The sequence below is a fragment of the Hirundo rustica genome, chromosome 6 (genome assembly GCF_015227805.2).
Source record: "Hirundo rustica isolate bHirRus1 chromosome 6, bHirRus1.pri.v3, whole genome shotgun sequence".
In the NCBI taxonomy this organism is placed as follows: domain Eukaryota; kingdom Metazoa; phylum Chordata; class Aves; order Passeriformes; family Hirundinidae; genus Hirundo; species Hirundo rustica.
The window spans coordinates 46,659,516-46,678,122 of record NC_053455.1 but is presented as its reverse complement, the minus strand read 5'-3'; the positions used below and the strand labels follow the sequence as shown (position 1 = coordinate 46,678,122).

Sequence of the window (18,607 nt, the reverse complement as noted above, 5' to 3'; positions counted from 1 at the left end):
ACATGGTCCAACAGCTGCAAAAGCAACATTTCCCATCACTTTAGCATCTGTCTTAGGTGAGCAGCAAGATGAAATACCTCCTCAGAGCACTGTTACATAAAGAAAGACAAGACCTTCTTGTCTGTCCTGGGACCCCTGCATCCTCATCACTTTTGAAAAAGGCCAAATGAGCTTTAGGCACAACTCATTTCCCGGAATGCCCAAAAGTTACACAGATCCTTGAACCCACACAGATCCACAAATGGATGTACTCACAGACCTTCATTACAACAATGGCAAGATCAAAAATTATGAAAGAACCAGAGAATTGTTTGTTGGTTCTGTGGTTAGAGGCAGAGGGGGTTTTATGGGAATTACTAGCATTGGGAACATACTTCCAGGAGTTGAGATGGTTGTTGGTTCAGGAACAGTGGTTGTTGTGCTCGGAGGGCTGGTGGTGGTGGTGCGAGTCTCCGGTGGTGAGGGAATGGTTGTTGATTTTGGTGTGCTTGGTGTGGATGGAGGTGTGCCTGTTAGAAACAGCAGGGACAGAGAAAACAAAGATACAAATGCATGAGTGAGACTTAATAGGAACTGAACAGGCAGCTGCCAGAGACCCAGAGAGGTCAGCCCATGCTTAACGCAGCAAAGACCCCTAGCACCAGCCCTTCCTTTCTGGGCCCAGAAAGCAAACTCCTTGAAATTTGTGCACACATAGGGTTATGGCCCTCCTCTCATAGCAAACAAACTGAGCATAGTGCTGGAAAGTGCTTTGTACAAAATCAGAAAGACCTACCAATAGGTGAGAAGGAGCAATGCTTTTGATCATGCTGGGGCTTTCCATCTCTGCCTCATTATCTAGAACACCTCACTAAATCCTGGGGTAAGAGCTAAGAAGGGAAGGTGTGATCAGGGAAGGAAGCATGCACAGGAATATGTTCCTGGCTGATTGGCATGCGGTTTTCTTACATCAGGAGTTCCTAGAGTACTAGTAACTCTTCTCAGGAAAAGACCACAGTTCACAGAAAGTCACAATCTGCAGAGTGAGACTGTTTCCAAAAGCCTGTCAGGGGAATGCTTCCTTCCTACATCTATAACAGCTGAGAAGCCTTAGTATTGACACAGCAAAGGAGGAGGAGAGAAGGAAGGTCCACACATCTGTGCCTAAAGACAGCTTGAAATGCAAATGTCACAAAATCAAGCTTCACTCCATGTATCAAGAGATGCAACTCAGGCCAGCTGAAAGACAAAGTCCAACAGCAGCAAAAGTTACAAAGCTCTTGTTCCTTCGGAAACAGAGCTGAAGGGCCAGCTACGGGCATAGGAGCTTTCAGGGGCTATCCAGAAGTTAAACCCATTCTTGATGCCATAGAGAGGCAAAAAAGGAGGTGTTCACAGACCCTCAACACTCCCAAAGTCAAAGAACATATGAGACTACAAAACTTAGAAGTACCTGGAGTTGGAAGGGTGGTGGTGTATGTTGGTGAGGGAGAGGATGTACTTGAAGTAGTTGTGGTGGGTGTTGGTGATCCAATAAGACTGGTTGTTGTGCTCAGAGAGGTGGTGGTGGTGGTGCTGGGAGTCTCTCGTGATGTGGTTGTCAATTCTGGTGTTGTTGGCATGGGAGTAGGAGGCATTTCTGGTGTGCTCGGTGTGGATGGAGGTGTGCCTGTTAGAAACAGCAGGGACAGAGAAAACAGACAAAGGCACAAAGGCGTCAGTGGGACACAATGTGAACTGAACAGAAGCTGCACATGGGGCATCTGGCACAGAGTTAGAGAGATCAGCCCACCCCTAGCACAGCAAAGGTCCCTGGCACCAGCCCTCCCTTTCTGGCCCCAGAAAGCAGAATCCTTGACATTCATGCACAGAGAAGGTCATGACTCTCCTCTCCTAGCTAAGAGCCTGGAAATGGTGCTGGAAGGTGTTTCTCCGCGGATCAGAGAGATCGACCAATAAGGAAGAGAGGAGAAGGAGTAATGCTTTTCATCGACTGGAGGCTTTCTAACTCTGCCTCATTACCTAAAGACCTCGCTAACTCATGGAGTAAGAGCTGAGATGGGAATCTGTGGTTAGGGAGGGATGTATGCACAGTACTAAGAGGATCAGTGTCTCCACAGGAGAGCAGGACATCGATCCCTGTATCCTTGTTCCTTCTGAAACAACCAGCCCAAGGGAGACCTTTGGGCAAACACCATTTCAGGGGATACACAGCATCTCAGATCCAATCTCAGATCCCATACAGAGGCACAAATGGAGGTGCTCACACCTTCAATTCCGCACAGCAAGGAAACACACGAGAGCACAGATCAGAGAAGTACCTGGAGTTTGGGTAGTGGTGGTGTATGTTGGTGTGGCCGTGGATGTGCTCGAAGTAGTTGAAATGGGTGTTGTTGAGACAGGAACAGTAGGTGTTATCTGTGAGGTGTTGCTGCTGCTGGTGGTGGTGCTGGGTGGTCTTGTGGTGGTGGTGGTGGTAGTGGTGGGGGTAGGGGTGGTACTGCTGGAAGTCTCCCCTGCTGTTGTTGGTGGAGCAGTTGTTGATATTGGAGGGGACACACTGCTCGTTGTGGATGAAGCTGTGGAACTTGTGGTGCTTGTGGTGCTTGGGGTGCTCGGCGTGCTTGGAGTTGGAAGACACTCTGGTTTGTTAGGTGTGCAGCAGACACTGATCTCGTAGTTGAGGCAGACTGGCATCGGTATTATACCTCCTAGCTGCTGATCTTTGTTGTTACAGATGAGCCCTACGTTAACATTACATTCCACTTTCTGCCCTAAATCTGCAATGGAAGTGTTAGGGAATTTCTCTGCTCGGCATGAAATGTTCTCAACTTTCGCACACTCCCAGGACGGGTTGTTCTTCCAAATGTTCTCAAAGGTTTCGTAGTCACCACTGTTCCTGTCAGAACCATCTGGGTAGGTCATATCGATCCAGTCCGACCATTCGCACTCACACGCTGGGAGGCAACAACAAAACGGACAATTAGAAACAGACAGGACAAACACAACAACGCAGGGCACCAGCTCTCACACAGGTGGTGTTCTGGGCATGCCCTGCAAGCAACGATGCCCATCAGATTGCTACTGCACTCAGCCAACACTGGCCATAAGAAAGCTCAGTGTGGTGTGGCCAGGCCTCCCTCCTTGGCCCTACAAACCACTCCAGGCCCAAATTGGGACACAGGCGCTGATGAGTTAAGTGTGTCCCCCCACAGTTGGGTCTCATTGCTTTGGATGGACTCTCGTGTGCAAAAACAGTCACATAAGACTCACACAGGAGGCAGAGTAGGACTAAGCAGAGACTCCTGCCACTCTTTCAGCTTCTTGGGCCACACACACACCACCTCACTCTCTCATGGAGAAACCAACCTCTGGGAAGGCACCCAACCACAGGGAAAGCAGGCACAGGACATAGACTGCTGACAAAGCCTCCGCTGCTTCCCAGCAGCACACAGATTGCCAGAGACAAGCACCAACAGGAACGCTGGTAGAATCCAGCTGCCTAGAGCTTGTGTCTGTCCAAAGGGGCAATCTGCACTCTGAAACCATTCCCCAAACTCTGCCATCAAAAGCCGTGGAAGCTTAATACAGCCCAAACAGCTGGTAAGTAGCAGCAATGGCCACAGAGACAAAACAGGGGAGAAAGGGAAGAAGGTCTGCACAGCTGTGCCCAAAGAGAGCCTGAAATGCCACTGCCGCAAACTTTAGCCCCACTCCAACGGCACATCTTGGGGCCAGTGACTGCATTCTGGACAGCTGAAGGACAAAGTCCAATAAGCAGCAAAAGCAACATTCCCATCACGTCAGTAGCTGTCTAAACTGGGCACAAGCACAAAATACCTCCTTGGACCACTGTTGAGTTGGGAACGACAAGACCTTCTCCCAAGGACCTCTACATCCTTGTTCCTTTTAACAGCCACCCCAAAGACCAGTTTGGGCACAGGACTTTTCCTGGGATGCCCAGAAGTTACACCTATCCCTGATGCCATCCAGAGCCACCAATGGAGGTGCTCATGGACCTTCACTACTCCCACAGCAAGGCCAGAAACTACAACAGAGCTAGAGAATTATTTGTTGATACTGGAGTCAGATGCAGAGGGTTTTCAGCAGAAATTATTAGGTTTTGGAACATACGTCCAGGAGTTGGGATGGTTGGTGTTGAAACAGTCGTTGTTGTCATCGTAGGTCTGGTGCTGGTGCTGGTGCTGGTGGTAGTGGTGGTGGTGGTGGTGGTGGTGGTGGTGGTAGTGGTGGTGGGCGTCTCAGGTGACGTGGAAGAGGTTGGCAATTCTGGTGTATGGGATGTTGTGCTTGGTGTGCCTGTTAGAAAGAGCAGGGGCAGAGAAAACAGACAAAGGCACAAATGCATGAGTGGGACACGATGTGAACTGAACAGAAGCCATGTATGAGGCATCTGCCCCATACCCAGAGGGGTGAGCCCACCCTTATCACAACAAAGGTCCCTAACACCAGCACCCCCCTTTCTGGCCCCAGAAAACCAGATTCTTGACATTCACACCAGAAATGGTGATGTCCCTCCCTTCATTGGAAGAGACTGGGGATGTTTCTGGAAAATGCTCCTGAGAAAATCAGAAAGACCCAGCAAGAGATGAGGATTAGTAATGCTTTCAATCTGGCTGGGGCCTTCTATCTCTGCTTCATTACCTGAACACCTCACTAAATCCTGGGGCAAGAGCTGAGGGGGAATGTGTGGTTTGAGAATGAAGCACACACAGGAATCCTGCCTCATTGTCATAAGAGTTCCACTGATTCAATGTCAGCCCTCTGAAGGCCTTTCAAGAAGATTAGTGAATCTCATTAGCCAAAGACCACGCTTCAGAGGAAGTGACAGTCTGCAGTGTAAAACTGTTCCCAAAAGCCCGTCACAGAAATCCTTGCTTCCTACATCTATATACACTGGCATCCACTAGCACTGCCATTACAAAGGAGAAGACACTGAAAGAAGTCTGCACATTTTTTTTCCCAGAAAGCACCTGAAATTACAGTGCCACTAGAGTAATCCCCACTGCAATTTCACATCTTAAGTCCAGTGGGTACGTTATTGACAGATGAAGGACAAGGCACAAAAAGAACACAAGAGTTCCCATCAATTTAGCATCTCTCTAAGACCAGCAGGAGTACCAGCATGAAATACCTTCTTAGATGCTTGTTGATTAATGGAAGCCAGCCAAGAGCTTCTCACAAGGACCCCTGAATTCTTATCACTTCTGAAACAGCCAGCCCAAGTCCCTGCTTTGGGCAAAGTGCATTTCATGGGATGCACAGCTGTTACACCCATCCCCAATTCCATACAAATGGAGGTGCTAACAGATCTTCATTACTCCCAAAACAAGGGGATACAAGATCAGACAAGGCAGAAGTACCTGGAGTTGGTAGGGTGGTTGTATATTCGGGTATGGGTGTGGATGTGCTTGAAGAAGTCGAGGAGGTTGTTGGTGAGCCAGTAACAGTCGTTGTGCTAGGGGTGCTGATGCTGGTGGTGGTGTTGGGGGGCATCGTGGTGCTGGCAGTGGTGATGGGAGTTCCAGGTGTTGTCGGCGTGGGAGTAGGAGGCATTTCTGGTGTGCTCGGTGTGGATGGAGGTGTGCCTGTTAGAAACAGCAGGGACAGAGAAAACAGACAAAGGCACAAAGGTGTCAGTGGGACACAATGTGAACTGAACAGAAGCTGCACATGGGGCATCTGGCACAGAGCTAGAGAGATCAGCCCACCCCTAGCACAGCAAAGGTCCCTGGCACCAGCCCTCCCTTTCTGGCCCCAGAAAGCAGAATCCTTGACATTTATGGCCCTCCTCTCCTAGTGAAGAGAGTGAGGATGGTACTGGAAGGTGCTTCTCACAAAATCAGAGAGACCTGCTAAGAGGTAAGAGATGAGGAAGAGCAATGCTTTGGATCTAGCTGGAGCTTTCTATCTCTGCCTCATTACTTGAACACCTCACTAATTCATGGAATAGGAGATATGAGTGGAAGCTGGGGACAGGGAAGAAAGCATGCCCAGGAGTAGGTTCCTGCCTGATTGGCATGTGTTTCCCCTTGTATTTCAATGTCAGCCAGACGCAGGGCTTCCCTGGGCACTAGTGGATCTCACCAGGTGAAGTGTCAGCCAAAGACCAGAAGTTCACAGCAACAGGCAATCTGCAGAGTGAAACTGTTCCCTCAAAGGCTGGCAAGAGACTCCTGCCTTCTTACATGTCTAACAGCTAACAACCACTAACACTGAGAGGGCATACGAGGAGGAGAAAGGGCTGAGGCCAAACACAGCCTGAAATGCCACTGCTACAAGACCAAGTCCCACTGCAATTGCTCCCCATGTGTCCAGCAACTACATTCTGCACAGCTGAAGAACATGGTCCGACAGCTGCAAAAGCAAAGTTACCCATTGGTTCAGTATCTGCCTAAGCTGGGCAGTCACATGAAATACCTCCTTGGAGCACTGTTGACTCAGGAAGGACAAGACCTTCCCCCAAGAACATCTAAATCCTTGTTCTTTATGAAATAGCAGCCCAAGGGCCAGATTTGGCCCCAGGATATTTTCCTGGGATTCCCAAAAGTTGCGCCCATCCTTGATCCCATCTAGAGACGCATATGGAGGTGTTCATGGACCCTCACTACTCCCACAGCAAGGCCATAAACGACAACAGAACCAGAGAATTGTCAGTTCTGCTCCTGGAGCAGAGGGGTTTTTGGTGAGAAAGAACAATTGTTTTTGGGAACATACTTCCAGGAGTTGAGATGGTTGTTGTTGGTCCAGGAACAGTGGTTGTTGTGCTCGGAGGGCTGGTAGTGGTGGTGCGAGTCTCCGGTGGTGAGGGAATGGTTGTTGATTTCGGTGTGCTCAGTGTGGATGGAGGTGTGCCTGTTAGAAACAGCAGGGACAGGGAAAACAGACAAAGGCACAAATGCATCAGTGGGACACAATGTGAACTGAACAGGAGCTGCACATGGGGCAGCTGGCAGAGACTGAGAGAGGTCAGCCCACGCTTAGCACAGCAAAAGTCCCAGCACCAGCCCTTCCTTTCTGGCGCCAGAAGGAGACTGTGAAATCCATGACAGGGTCATGTCCCTCTTTGCCTGGTGAAGGTACTGGGGATAGTGCTGGAAGGAGCTTCTCACCAAATCAGGGAAACCTACCAATAGGTCAAAAATGAGGAGGAGCAATGCTGTCAATCTGGCTAAGGCTTCTATCTCTGCTTCATTACCTAGAACCTCTGACTAAATCCTTTGGTAAGAGCTGATATGGGAAGTTCTGGTAAGGGTAGGAAGCATGCCCGGGAACAAGAGCACTAACAGGACGGGACAGGAGGACATAGTCTCAAGTTGTGCCAGGGGAGGTTTAAGTTGGATATTAGGAGGAATTTCTCCAGAAAACAAATGATTAGACAACTGCAATGCACTGCCCGAGAAGGTGGCAGAGCCACAGTGTTTCTTGGCCTTTAAGACAGAATTGGAAATAGTACTTAGTGCCATGATCTCATTGACTTGGTGATGTTCAGGCAAAGGTTGCACATGACAGTCTCAGAGATCTTTTCCAACACAACTGATTCCATGAATATATTCCTGCCTGATCATCATGTGATATCCCTGTGGTGCAATGAAGGCCTGATGAACAACTTCCCTGGGCACTAGTGAATCTCAGCAAAGGCCACAGTCACAGCAAGCGGCAATCTGCAGAGAGAAATTGTTCCCAAAAGCCTGGCAGGAGAATCCTTCATTCCAACATCTATTACAACTGACAACTGTTAGCACTGACAAGACAAAAGAGAAGGCGAAAGGGAAAAAACACAGCTGTGTCCAAACAGAGCCTGATATGCCACTGCCACTAGACCAAGCCCCACTCCAACTGAACTCCACAGCTCCAGTGATTCCATTATAGCCAGTAGAAGGATGAGCAAAAAGAGGTGCTTACGAACCTGCATCACTCCAACAGCAGGGGAACACGCGAAAGCACAAAATGTAGAAGTACCTGGAGTTGCGGTGGTGGTGGTGTATGTTGGTATGGGCGTGGATGTGATTGGAGTAGTTGTAGCGGGTGTTGGTGATCCAGTAACAGTTGTCGTGCTGGGGGTGCTCATGCTGGTGCTGGTGCTGGGGGGCATTGTGGTGCTGGCAGTGCTGGTGGAAGTCTCCAGTACCTCGGGAATGGTTGACGTTTCTGGTGTAGTGAATGCTGTGTTTGGGGTCTTCTCCGGTGTGCCTGTTAGAAACAGCAGGGACAGAGAAAACAGACAAAGGCACAAAGGCATCAGTGGGATTCAATGTCAACTGAACTGAAGCTGTGCATGAGGCAGCAGCCACAGACAGACAGGTCAGCCCAGCCTTAGCACAGCAAAAGTCCCAGGACCAGCCCTTCCTTTCTGGGCCCAGAAAGAAGACTCCTTGACATCCATGCACAGAAAGGGTCATGGCCCTCCTCTCCTAGCTAGGAGACTGGGAATATTGCCGGAGAAATGAGGAGCAGTAATGCTTTCAAACTTGCTGGGGCTTTCTAACTCTGCCTCGTTACCTGAACATCTCACTAAACACTGGAGCGAGACCTGAGATGAGAATGGGTGGTAAGGGAAGGATGCCTGCACAGGAATATTTTCCTGCCTGTTTCTCATGTGATTGTCCAATGTCAGCCTGATAAAGGGTTTCCCAGCATACTAGTAGATCTGATGAGCCAAAGACCACAGTTCACAGCAAAGGATTGTATGCAGACTGAAACCATTCCAGAAAGCCTGGCAGAAGAATCCTTCCCTCTTACATCTATAGTAGTTGAACACCATTAGCAGTAAAAGAGTAAGTAGGAGGAGGAAGGTGGGAAACTATACACAGCTGTGCCCACATAGAGCCTGAAATGCAAGCGTCACAAGACCAAGACCCACTCTAATTGCACTCCATGGGTCCAGTGACTACATTCTGGCCAGCTGAAGGATTAGGAGCAGCAGTGGTAAAAAGCAAGATTTCCGTTAGTTAAGAATCTGTATAACATGAGGCACCAGGATGAAATACCTCCTTGGAGCACTGCTGAGGCAGGGAAGCCATAACCTTCTCCCCAAGCCCCCTATATAATTGTAAATTCTGAAAGAGTCAGACCAAAAGGTCAGCTTTGGGCATATGACATTTCCTAGGATGCCCAGAAGTTATGCCCATCCCAGATCCCATCCAGAGGCACAAATGAAGGTACTCTCAGACCTTCAGTACTCATGGCACAAGGCCAGAAATGGCAACAGAACCAAAAAATTATTTGATGGTTGTGTAGACAGATGGCTGGGGAATTTGGTGAGAATTACTACTGCTAGGAACATACTTCCTGGAGTTGAGATGCTTGTTGGTGATCCAGTAACGGTTGTTGTTGTTGTTGTTGTTGTTGTTGAAGTTGTTGTGCTCGGAGGGCTGGTGGTGGTGGTGCTGGGAGTCTCCGGTGATGAGGGAATGGTTGTTGATTTTGGTGTGCTCGGTGTGAATGGAGGTGTGCCTGTTAGAAAGAGCAGGGACAGAGAAAACAGAAAAAGGCACAAATGCATGAGTGGGACACAATGTGAACTGAACAGAAGCTGCCCATGGGGCATCTGGCACAGAGCTAGAGAGATCAGCCCACCCCCAACACAGCAAAGGTCCCGACCACCAGCCTTTCCTTTCCAGCCTCAGAAAGGAGACTGTGAAATCCATGCATAGAGAAGGTCATCTCCCTCTCTGCCTAGTGAAGAGACTGGGGATAGAGATGGAAGGAGCTTCTCACCAAATCAGAGAAACCTACCAATAGGTCAGAGATGAGGAGGAACAATGCTTTCGATCTGGCTGGGGCCTTCTATCTCTGCTTCATTACCTGAACACCTCACTAAATCCTGGGGCAAGAGCTGAGGGGGAATGTGTGGTTTGAGAATGAAGCACACACAGGAATCCTGCCTCATTGTCATAAGAGTTCCACTGATTCAATGTCAGCCCTCTGAAGGCCTTTCAAGAAGATTAGTGAATCTCATTAGCCAAAGACCACGCTTCAGAGGAAGTGACAGTCTGCAGTGTAAAACTGTTCCCAAAAGCCCGTCACAGAAATCCTTGCTTCCTACATCTATATACACTGGCATCCACTAGCACTGCCATTACAAAGGAGAAGACACTGAAAGAAGTCTGCACATTTTTTTCCCAGAAAGCACCTGAAATTACAGTGCCACTAGAGTAATCCCCACTGCAATTTCACATCTTAAGTCCAGTGGGTACGTTATTGACAGATGAAGGACAAGGCACAAAAAGAACACAAGAGTTCCCATCAATTTAGCATCTCTCTAAGACCAGCAGGAGTACCAGCATGAAATACCTTCTTAGATGCTTGTTGATTAATGGAAGCCAGCCAAGAGCTTCTCACAAGGACCCCTGAATTCTTATCACTTCTGAAACAGCCAGCCCAAGTCCCTGCTTTGGGCAAAGTGCATTTCATGGGATGCACAGCTGTTACACCCATCCCCAATTCCATACAAATGGAGGTGCTAACAGATCTTCATTACTCCCAAAACAAGGGGATACAAGATCAGACAAGGCAGAAGTACCTGGAGTTGGTAGGGTGGTTGTATATTCGGGTATGGGTGTGGATGTGCTTGAAGAAGTCGAGGAGGTTGTTGGTGAGCCAGTAACAGTCGTTGTGCTAGGGGTGCTGATGCTGGTGGTGGTGTTGGGGGGCATCGTGGTGCTGGCAGTGGTGATGGGAGTTCCAGGTGTTGTTGGCGTGGGAGTAGGAGGCATTTCTGGTGTGCTCGGTGTGGATGGAGTTGTGCCTGTTAGAAACAGCAGGGACAGAGAAAACAGACAAAGGCACAAAGGCGTCAGTGGGACACAATGTGAACTGAACAGAAGCTGCACATGGGGCATCTGGCACAGAGCTAGAGAGATCAGCCCACCCCTAGCACAGCAAAGGTCCCTGGCACCAGCCCTCTCTTTCTGGCCCCAGAAAGCAGAATCCTTGACATTCATGCACAGAGAAGGTCATGACTCTCCTCTCCTAGCTAAGAGCCTGGAAATGGTGCTGGAAGGTGTTTCTCCCCGGATCAGAGAGATCGACCAATAAGGAAGAGAGGAGAAGGAGTAATGCTTTTCATCGACTGGAGGCTTTCTAACTCTGCCTCATTACCTAAAGACCTCGCTAACTCATGGAGTAAGAGCTGAGATGGGAATCTGTGGTCAGGGAGGGATGTATGCACAGTACTAAGGGGAACAATGTCTCCACAGGAGAGCAGGACATCGATCCCTGTATCCTTGTTCCTTCTGAAACAACCAGCCCAAGGGAGACCTTTGGGCAAACACCATTTCAGGGGATACACAGCATCTCAGATCCAATCTCAGATCCCATACAGAGGCACAAATGGAGGTGCTCACACCTTCAATTCCGCACAGCAAGGAAACACACGAGAGCACAGATCAGAGAAGTACCTAGAGTTTGGGTAGTGGTGGTGTATGTTGGTGTGGCCGTGGATGTGCTCGAAGTAGTTGAAATGGGTGTTGTTGAGACAGGAACAGTAGGTGTTATCTGTGAGGTGTTGCTGCTGCTGGTGGTGGTGCTGGGTGGTCTTGTGGTGGTGGTGGTGGTAGTGGTGGGGGTAGGGGTGGTACTGCTGGAAGTCTCCCCTGCTGTTGTTGGTGGAGCAGTTGTTGATATTGGAGGGGACACACTGCTCGTTGTGGATGAAGCTGTGGAACTTGTGGTGCTTGTGGTGCTTGGGGTGCTCGGCGTGCTTGGAGTTGGAAGACACTCTGGTTTGTTAGGTGTGCAGCAGACACTGATCTCGTAGTTGAGGCAGACTGGCATCGGTATTATACCTCCTAGCTGCTGATCTTTGTTGTTACAGATGAGCCCTACGTTAACATTACATTCCACTTTCTGCCCTAAATCTGCAATGGAAGTGTTAGGGAATTTCTCTGCTCGGCATGAAATGTTCTCAACTTTCGCACACTCCCAGGACGGGTTGTTCTTCCAAATGTTCTCAAAGGTTTCGTAGTCACCACTGTTCCTGTCAGAACCATCTGGGTAGGTCATATCGATCCAGTCCGACCATTCGCACTCACACGCTGGGAGGCAACAACAAAACGGACAATTAGAAACAGACAGGACAAACACAACAACGCAGGGCACCAGCTCTCACACAGGTGGTGCTCTGGGCATGCCCTGCAAGCAATGATGCCCATCAGACTGCTACTGCACTCAGCCAACACTGGCCATAAGAAAGCTCAGTGTGGTGTGGCCAGGCCTCCCTCCTTGGCCCTACAAACCACTCCAGGCCCAAATTGGGACACAGGCGCTGATGAGTTAAGTGTGTCCCCCCACAGTTGGGTCTCATTGCTTTGGATGGACTCTCGTGTGCAAAAACAGTCACATAAGACTCACACAGGAGGCAGAGTAGGACTAAGCAGAGACTCCTGCCACTCTTTCAGCTTCTTGGGCCACACACACACACCACCTCACTCTCTCATGGAGAAACCAACCTCTGGGAAGGCACCCAACCACAGGGAAAGCAGGCACAGGACATAGACTGCTGACAAAGCCTCCGCTGCTTCCCAGCAGCACACAGATTGCCAGAGACAAGCACCAACAGGAACGCTGGTAGAATCCAGCTGCCTAGAGCTTGTGTCTGTCCAAAGGGGCAATCTGCACTCTGAAACCATTCCCCAAACTCTGCCATCAAAAGCCGTGGAAGCTTAATACAGCCCAAACAGCTGGTAAGTAGCAGCAATGGCCACAGAGACAAAACAGGGGAGAAAGGGAAGAAGGTCTGCACAGCTGTGCCCAAAGAGAGCCTGAAATGCCACTGCCGCAAACTTTAGCCCCACTCCAACGGCACATCTTGGGGCCAGTGACTGCATTCTGGACAGCTGAAGGACAAAGTCCAATAAGCAGCAAAAGCAACATTCCCATCACGTCAGTAGCTGTCTAAACTGGGCACAAGCACAAAATACCTCCTTGGACCACTGTTGAGTTGGGAACGACAAGACCTTCTCCCAAGGACCTCTACATCCTTTTAACATCCTGTTCCTTTTAACAGCCACCCCAAAGACCAGTTTGGGCACAGGACTTTTCCTGGGATGCCCAGAAGTTACACCTATCCCTGATGCCATCCAGAGCCACCAATGGAGGTGCTCATGGACCTTCACTACTCCCACAGCAAGGCCAGGAACGACAGCAGAGCTAGAGAATTATTTGTTGATACTGGAGTCAGATGCAGAGGGTTTTCAGCAGAAATTATTTGGTTTTGGAACATACGTCCAGGAGTTGGGATGGTTGGTGTTGAAACAGTCGTTGTTGTCATCGTAGGTCTGGTGCTGGTGCTGGTGCTGGTGGTAGTGGTGGTGGTGGTGGTGGTGGTGGTGGTGGTAGTGGTGGTGGGCGTCTCAGGTGACGTGGAAGAGGTTGGCAATTCTGGTGTATGGGATGTTGTGCTTGGTGTGCCTGTTAGAAAGAGCAGGGGCAGAGAAAACAGACAAAGGCACAAATGCATGAGTGGGACACAATGTGAACTGAACAGAAGACATGTATGAGGCATCTGCCCCATACCCAGAGGGGTGAGCCCACCCTTATCACAACAAAGGTCCCTAACACCAGCACCCCCCTTTCTGGCCCCAGAAAGAAGACTTCTTGACATCCATGCAGAGAAAGGGTGACGTCCCTCCTCTCCTAGCTATGAGACTGGAGTTGGTTGTGGAAGGTGCTTCTCACCAAATCAGAGAGACCTGCCATTAGGGAAGGGATGAGGAGGAGTAAAGCTTTTAATTTGCCTGGGGCCTTCTATCTCTACCTTCTTTCCAGAACACAAGAAAACCCTGGAGTTAGAGCTGTGTGTTGAATCCATGGTCAGAGGTGGAAGTGTAAAGAGAAGTAAGTTCCTGCCTGACTGTCATGAAATTTCCCTCTGGTGGAATGTCAGCCTGATGAAGATCTTCCCAGAGTTCCAGCAGACATCATCAGCAAAAGGCTACAGTTCACTTTTTCAATTCTTCATTGCAAAACACTTTCCAAAAGTCTCCCAGTGTAATTCTTGCTTCTAAGATCTAGGACCATTGGCATCCACTTGCACTAACATGCCAAAGGAGGATGAAAAAGGGAAGAAAGTCTTCCTAGCTCTTCCTAGAATGAGAGTGTCACAGACTAAAGCCCCACTCCAATTGGTCTTTGTGCATGGGTCCAGTGACTACATTCTTGCCAGCTGAAGGACAAGGTCCAACAGGAAGAAAATCAAGAATTTCCAACAGTTCAGCATCTGTCTAAGCTGGGCACCAGCATGAAATTTCTTCCGGGAGGCTTTTGAGTCACAGAAGCCAAAACCTTAACTTTAGGACACTTAAATGCTTGTTCTTCTAAACCAGCCAGTCAAAAGGCCAGCTTTGAGCACGGGGCACTTCAGGGGATGAACAGTAATTCCTCCAAGCTCCCATGGAGACACACTAAAGGAGGCGCTAAGGCACCTTCATTTCTCACGCAGCAAAGGAACACATCAGAGAACAGTCCAGAGAAGTACCTGGAGTTGGTAGGGTGGTGGTGTATGTTGGCTTTGGTGAGGATGTGCTTGAAGTAGTTGAGGTGGGTGTTGGTGATCCAGTAACAGTGGTTGTTGTGCTCGGAGGGCTGGGAGTCACTGGTGTGGAGGGAGTCATCAATTCTGGTGTGCTCGGTGTGGGTGGAGGTGTACCTGTTAGAAACAGCAGGGACAGAGAAAACAAAGGCACAAATGCATGAGTGGAACCCAATGTGAACTGAAAGAAGTTGTGCGTGAGGCAGCTGGCACAGAGCTAGAGAGGTCAGCCCGCACTTAGCACTGCAAAGGTCAAAGCACCAGCCTTTCCTTTCTGGCCCCAGAAAGCAAAATCCTCAACATCCATGCACACAGAGGGTCATGGCCCTCTTTTCCTAGTGAAGAGATTCAGTATGCTGCTGGAAGATGCTTCTCACAAAAGGAAAGACCATGTCAGCTTGAAGATGGAAGCCTGTGAAGCCCCACCCAGAAAATGCCTCTAGGAACAGGAGTTTGAAGCATGCCTACTCTTTTCTCACACAGCAGGTCCTTCTGGGAATATTGTCTCCAGCAGAAACTTAAAAGTCCAAGCCTTCCTAAGTAAGACTTCTGTGCAGATCAATGTCTTCTATGATTGTGACCTGACTTTAGTAGCCAATAACCCCTTATTTCTCCAAAGGCAAAGTAAGATTGCAGAATATTTTTCTGTTAAATACTTGTAGATGTTGAAGTTACTGGAGTGGGGACTAATAGTGTGTACTCACTTGTCGTGGAATGGACATGCACGGGCACGGTGGTAATTTCTGTTGGAGTCGTGGTTGTAATGGTGCTGAGTATTGTTGCCTTGGTGGTGGTTGAAGTTGGAGTTGGTGTAATTCCAGGCTCACAAGGAATTTCTTGCCACTCACAACAGTTTACTCTGATTTCATAATTATAGCAAAGTTGCCACATAGTTACATCTTGCTCATCATTTTTACAGATTAGCCCATATTTAACATCACACTCTACTTTCTGACCAAGTTCTTCTAAGCTCACATCAGGTTTTTCCGTAGCCCTGCATTCAATTTTTTCAGGAGCTGTACAGATTTTGAATCCATGTTTTCTAATTTCATCATATGTTTCATAGTCACCACTACCTTCATCAGGTTTACTAACATCAAACCACTCAGTCCAATCACAGATTAGTCCAAAGCATGGAGCTGCAAAAAAAGACAGAGATTTCAGACTTTACAGAGAACATCCTGAGAAGATCCATTTTTTATTTTCTTCCATTAAGGACTAGAGGACTGCATTGCAATTTGTTATCTTACCAAAGAAAAGAGTTCTAAAATTGGTTCTATATTATCAGGTCTTTAAACTGGATGTTTTGCATCAAAATAAAATCACCAAGCTGAAGCCTTTAAAGGTGCTTCTCTATATACTAATGTCACTTTCGAAATTATTAAAAAAAAATTAATTTTTTGTTTAAAATATATATTTTTCATTGATTATTGATTATCTTTAATTTACTCTTTCTTTAAATATTCCTTTGACATTTTTAACCTTGTTTTGTATTTATAACTTACTTGTAGTTACTGGATGGCTTGTAGTGGAAACTGAAATAAAATAAAAAGAGATTACTCTATCATTCCAAAATAAATATAATAGTATTTTTTTGCTGATGCTCCTAACATTATTTCTACTATCCCATTAGGATACTGAAAAGCCAACATGTTTTTTTTTCAGAAATAGGAAGGCACCCTGTAAATTTATACTTAAAATTTCTTTCATGAGAAATAAACCAACTCAAAATGTTAAAAGTCTTTCTTAGTGTGGTGTGATAAAACAATCCATAAATATTGCTCTGTGTCAACTATAATCCTATATAATTGTACATTCTATATTTAAAATATTTTCCTTAAAGAAAATAATTTTTAGATCACATCTGTTTTGATTGTTTACCTGTGGTGGTGGTGGTAAGAGTACTGGAAGGGAAGGAGGTTGAAATGGTTGTAGGTGAAGACGTTGGACAAGGATAGACTTCACCAGGAACTACAGAACCATTTTCTGCACAAATGTATGTTATACATATGTCGCCATCCTGTACTTGTCCCACAGTAGAACCCACTTCATAACTTGTTCCATTGATGACACAAGGGCAACCTGGAAGAAAGAGCTTTTTTGTGCAACTGTGCAATTTTTCTACTACCTTGTAAGAGGTAGAGGGAAAATACTTAAGGACAAGAGAGCATGTACATGAGTCATGCATGATTTTCAGAGCTGTACCTAGAGCTTAGATCTACTATATTGTGCTAATTTATCTTTACATTTAAAGCAAAACTAGAACAAACTTAATCAAGTCCTGAATAAAATGCCTGAATAAAAGATTTAGAAAGTAGGTTTAAAAATGTTCTGAGAGAAATAATAGTTGCAATTTTCTATCTGGCACTTTTCTATTAATAACTACATGTTCAGGAAGTGCAAACTCATAGTAAAATCCATTAGTTTGGATATGGGACATGGGGAGAAAGACTGAAGAGCCATGAGAAAAAGGTTGAACCAGAAGTACTAACAGCAAGGTTCTATGAAAATGCTGCCAAATTTTCTTTAGTCACAACTTTCACTAGCACTGGAAAGAATTATTCTAAGTAATTATTTTGTAGAATCAGACAGAGCAGTTCTATGCATTTATTTTTTTTTTTTCTTTTTGTTTCCGGAAAAACCCAAATGCTATTTACCTGGGACTGGTTTACACTGTATGGATCCTGATGGGACACAGACACTAAAAGAAAAATTTTCACAAATTAAAATGTTGCTGATGTTTTATGACACCCATTACCAGAGTCAAGAGCACAGAAACATAGATATTTGTTACTTGATCTTCATTCACACTACTGGATATTTTTCTGGTATTTTTCTAGTATTGCCTACCATTTTTCTTTCAAACTAAGTCACCGCTTTCAGTACAATTGCAATTTGCAATACTGCAATAACAACTGTTTTGCAGAGTGAACCTACAGCTAGATCAGGTTATTCTCCGGTCACCACACAGAGCCAGAGATGGAAGGGCTGTCATTTCTAACACTCTAAGCAAACAGCTGGGTCTCAACTATCTCTTTCAGGGCAAGAGTATTTCAGATTACAGTGATTTTGAAGTCCCAGTTTTAAGTGAGAATGCAAGGCAGAGTAACCCCTCTATATCCAAAGAGTCATGAGAATCGAAAGGTTGTTTTAGAAGTTCACCCAGGTTTCATTATATAATTTATGACAGTTGACAGGTATAATTAGTGAATTTGCTAATATACTTATGATAATAACACCACTAACCTGAAATCTGTATTATTATGGGTTTGGAAAATTTTGAAATGCAAGAATATATCAGCTCATCAGCTGAAGTTTGAGGCCAAGTAAAGCAAATGAGGGACTCAGCATATACAAATTATTTCCTGAAATGCTGCAAGCAACTTTTATATACCATATTGTACAGTTTTCTTTTGTGGGTACTTCTTGCCCGGGGGGTACATGGGTTCCATCCTCCAGGTAACATCCACACTGATCTTCAGTCACACATTCCTTTGTCTCTTCATTATAAATAGGCTTGTCCTTAGGGCATCTGGGGTAACAACCTATTGGTGACAGGTAGAACAGAGTACAGGATGAAGAAAAAGTACAAAACATTAACTCAGTGATATGTTACCTTCTGAAGGCAAATTATTCTCACTGGATCAAGCATAGTGAAAGAAATCTACAACTTCCCATTCAAATCAAACTCTGGACAGTTAGTCTTTCCAAAAAACTTCAGCAGTTCTCATTGATAATACCAGGATGAGGAGGATTAAGTAAGAGCTTCTTTTATGAAAACTAGTGAAGATTCTTTTTCTTTGTTCCATACCTTAGAGAAATCCCTAATTTATACTCATTTCTATGGGCAGCTAGTAATTTTCAGAAAAAGAAACACTCCAATTTTTGTATAGATCACTATATCAATAATACTTTTGTGAGGGATATGGAAGCAGATTTATTAACAAACAGGATTTTCACTACATTTCTTGGAACATTAGACCTTGTTTATATTCTTTGAATGCACCACGTATCTCTGCCTCAAACAGATAATTTATCTGTGTTTTTCCATACCCTTGGGCAGTGATCCAAACT

At 46.5% G+C, this 18,607-nt stretch overlaps 1 protein-coding gene across 1 annotated transcript in view; it reads right to left on the bottom strand.

The window, feature by feature from the left end:
- MUC2 (mucin 2, oligomeric mucus/gel-forming) overlaps positions 1 to 18,607 on the bottom strand; it is a 60,627-nt gene that overhangs the window by 20,103 nt on the left and 21,917 nt on the right. Inside the window, exons 26-42 of the mRNA XM_040065955.2 lie at positions 17,928 to 18,078; positions 17,191 to 17,234; positions 16,415 to 16,615; positions 16,039 to 16,068; positions 15,238 to 15,672; positions 14,480 to 14,650; positions 13,228 to 13,413; positions 11,403 to 12,038; positions 10,526 to 10,750; positions 9,289 to 9,456; positions 7,963 to 8,193; positions 6,718 to 6,855; positions 5,364 to 5,588; positions 4,114 to 4,299; positions 2,301 to 2,936; positions 1,433 to 1,648; positions 375 to 509 (exon numbers count right to left, since the gene is read on the bottom strand). Coding sequence (XP_039921889.1) covers positions 375 to 509; positions 1,433 to 1,648; positions 2,301 to 2,936; positions 4,114 to 4,299; positions 5,364 to 5,588; positions 6,718 to 6,855; positions 7,963 to 8,193; positions 9,289 to 9,456; positions 10,526 to 10,750; positions 11,403 to 12,038; positions 13,228 to 13,413; positions 14,480 to 14,650; positions 15,238 to 15,672; positions 16,039 to 16,068; positions 16,415 to 16,615; positions 17,191 to 17,234; positions 17,928 to 18,078 — 4,014 coding nt within the window. The remainder of the gene's footprint in view (positions 1 to 374; positions 510 to 1,432; positions 1,649 to 2,300; positions 2,937 to 4,113; positions 4,300 to 5,363; positions 5,589 to 6,717; positions 6,856 to 7,962; positions 8,194 to 9,288; positions 9,457 to 10,525; positions 10,751 to 11,402; positions 12,039 to 13,227; positions 13,414 to 14,479; positions 14,651 to 15,237; positions 15,673 to 16,038; positions 16,069 to 16,414; positions 16,616 to 17,190; positions 17,235 to 17,927; positions 18,079 to 18,607) is intronic.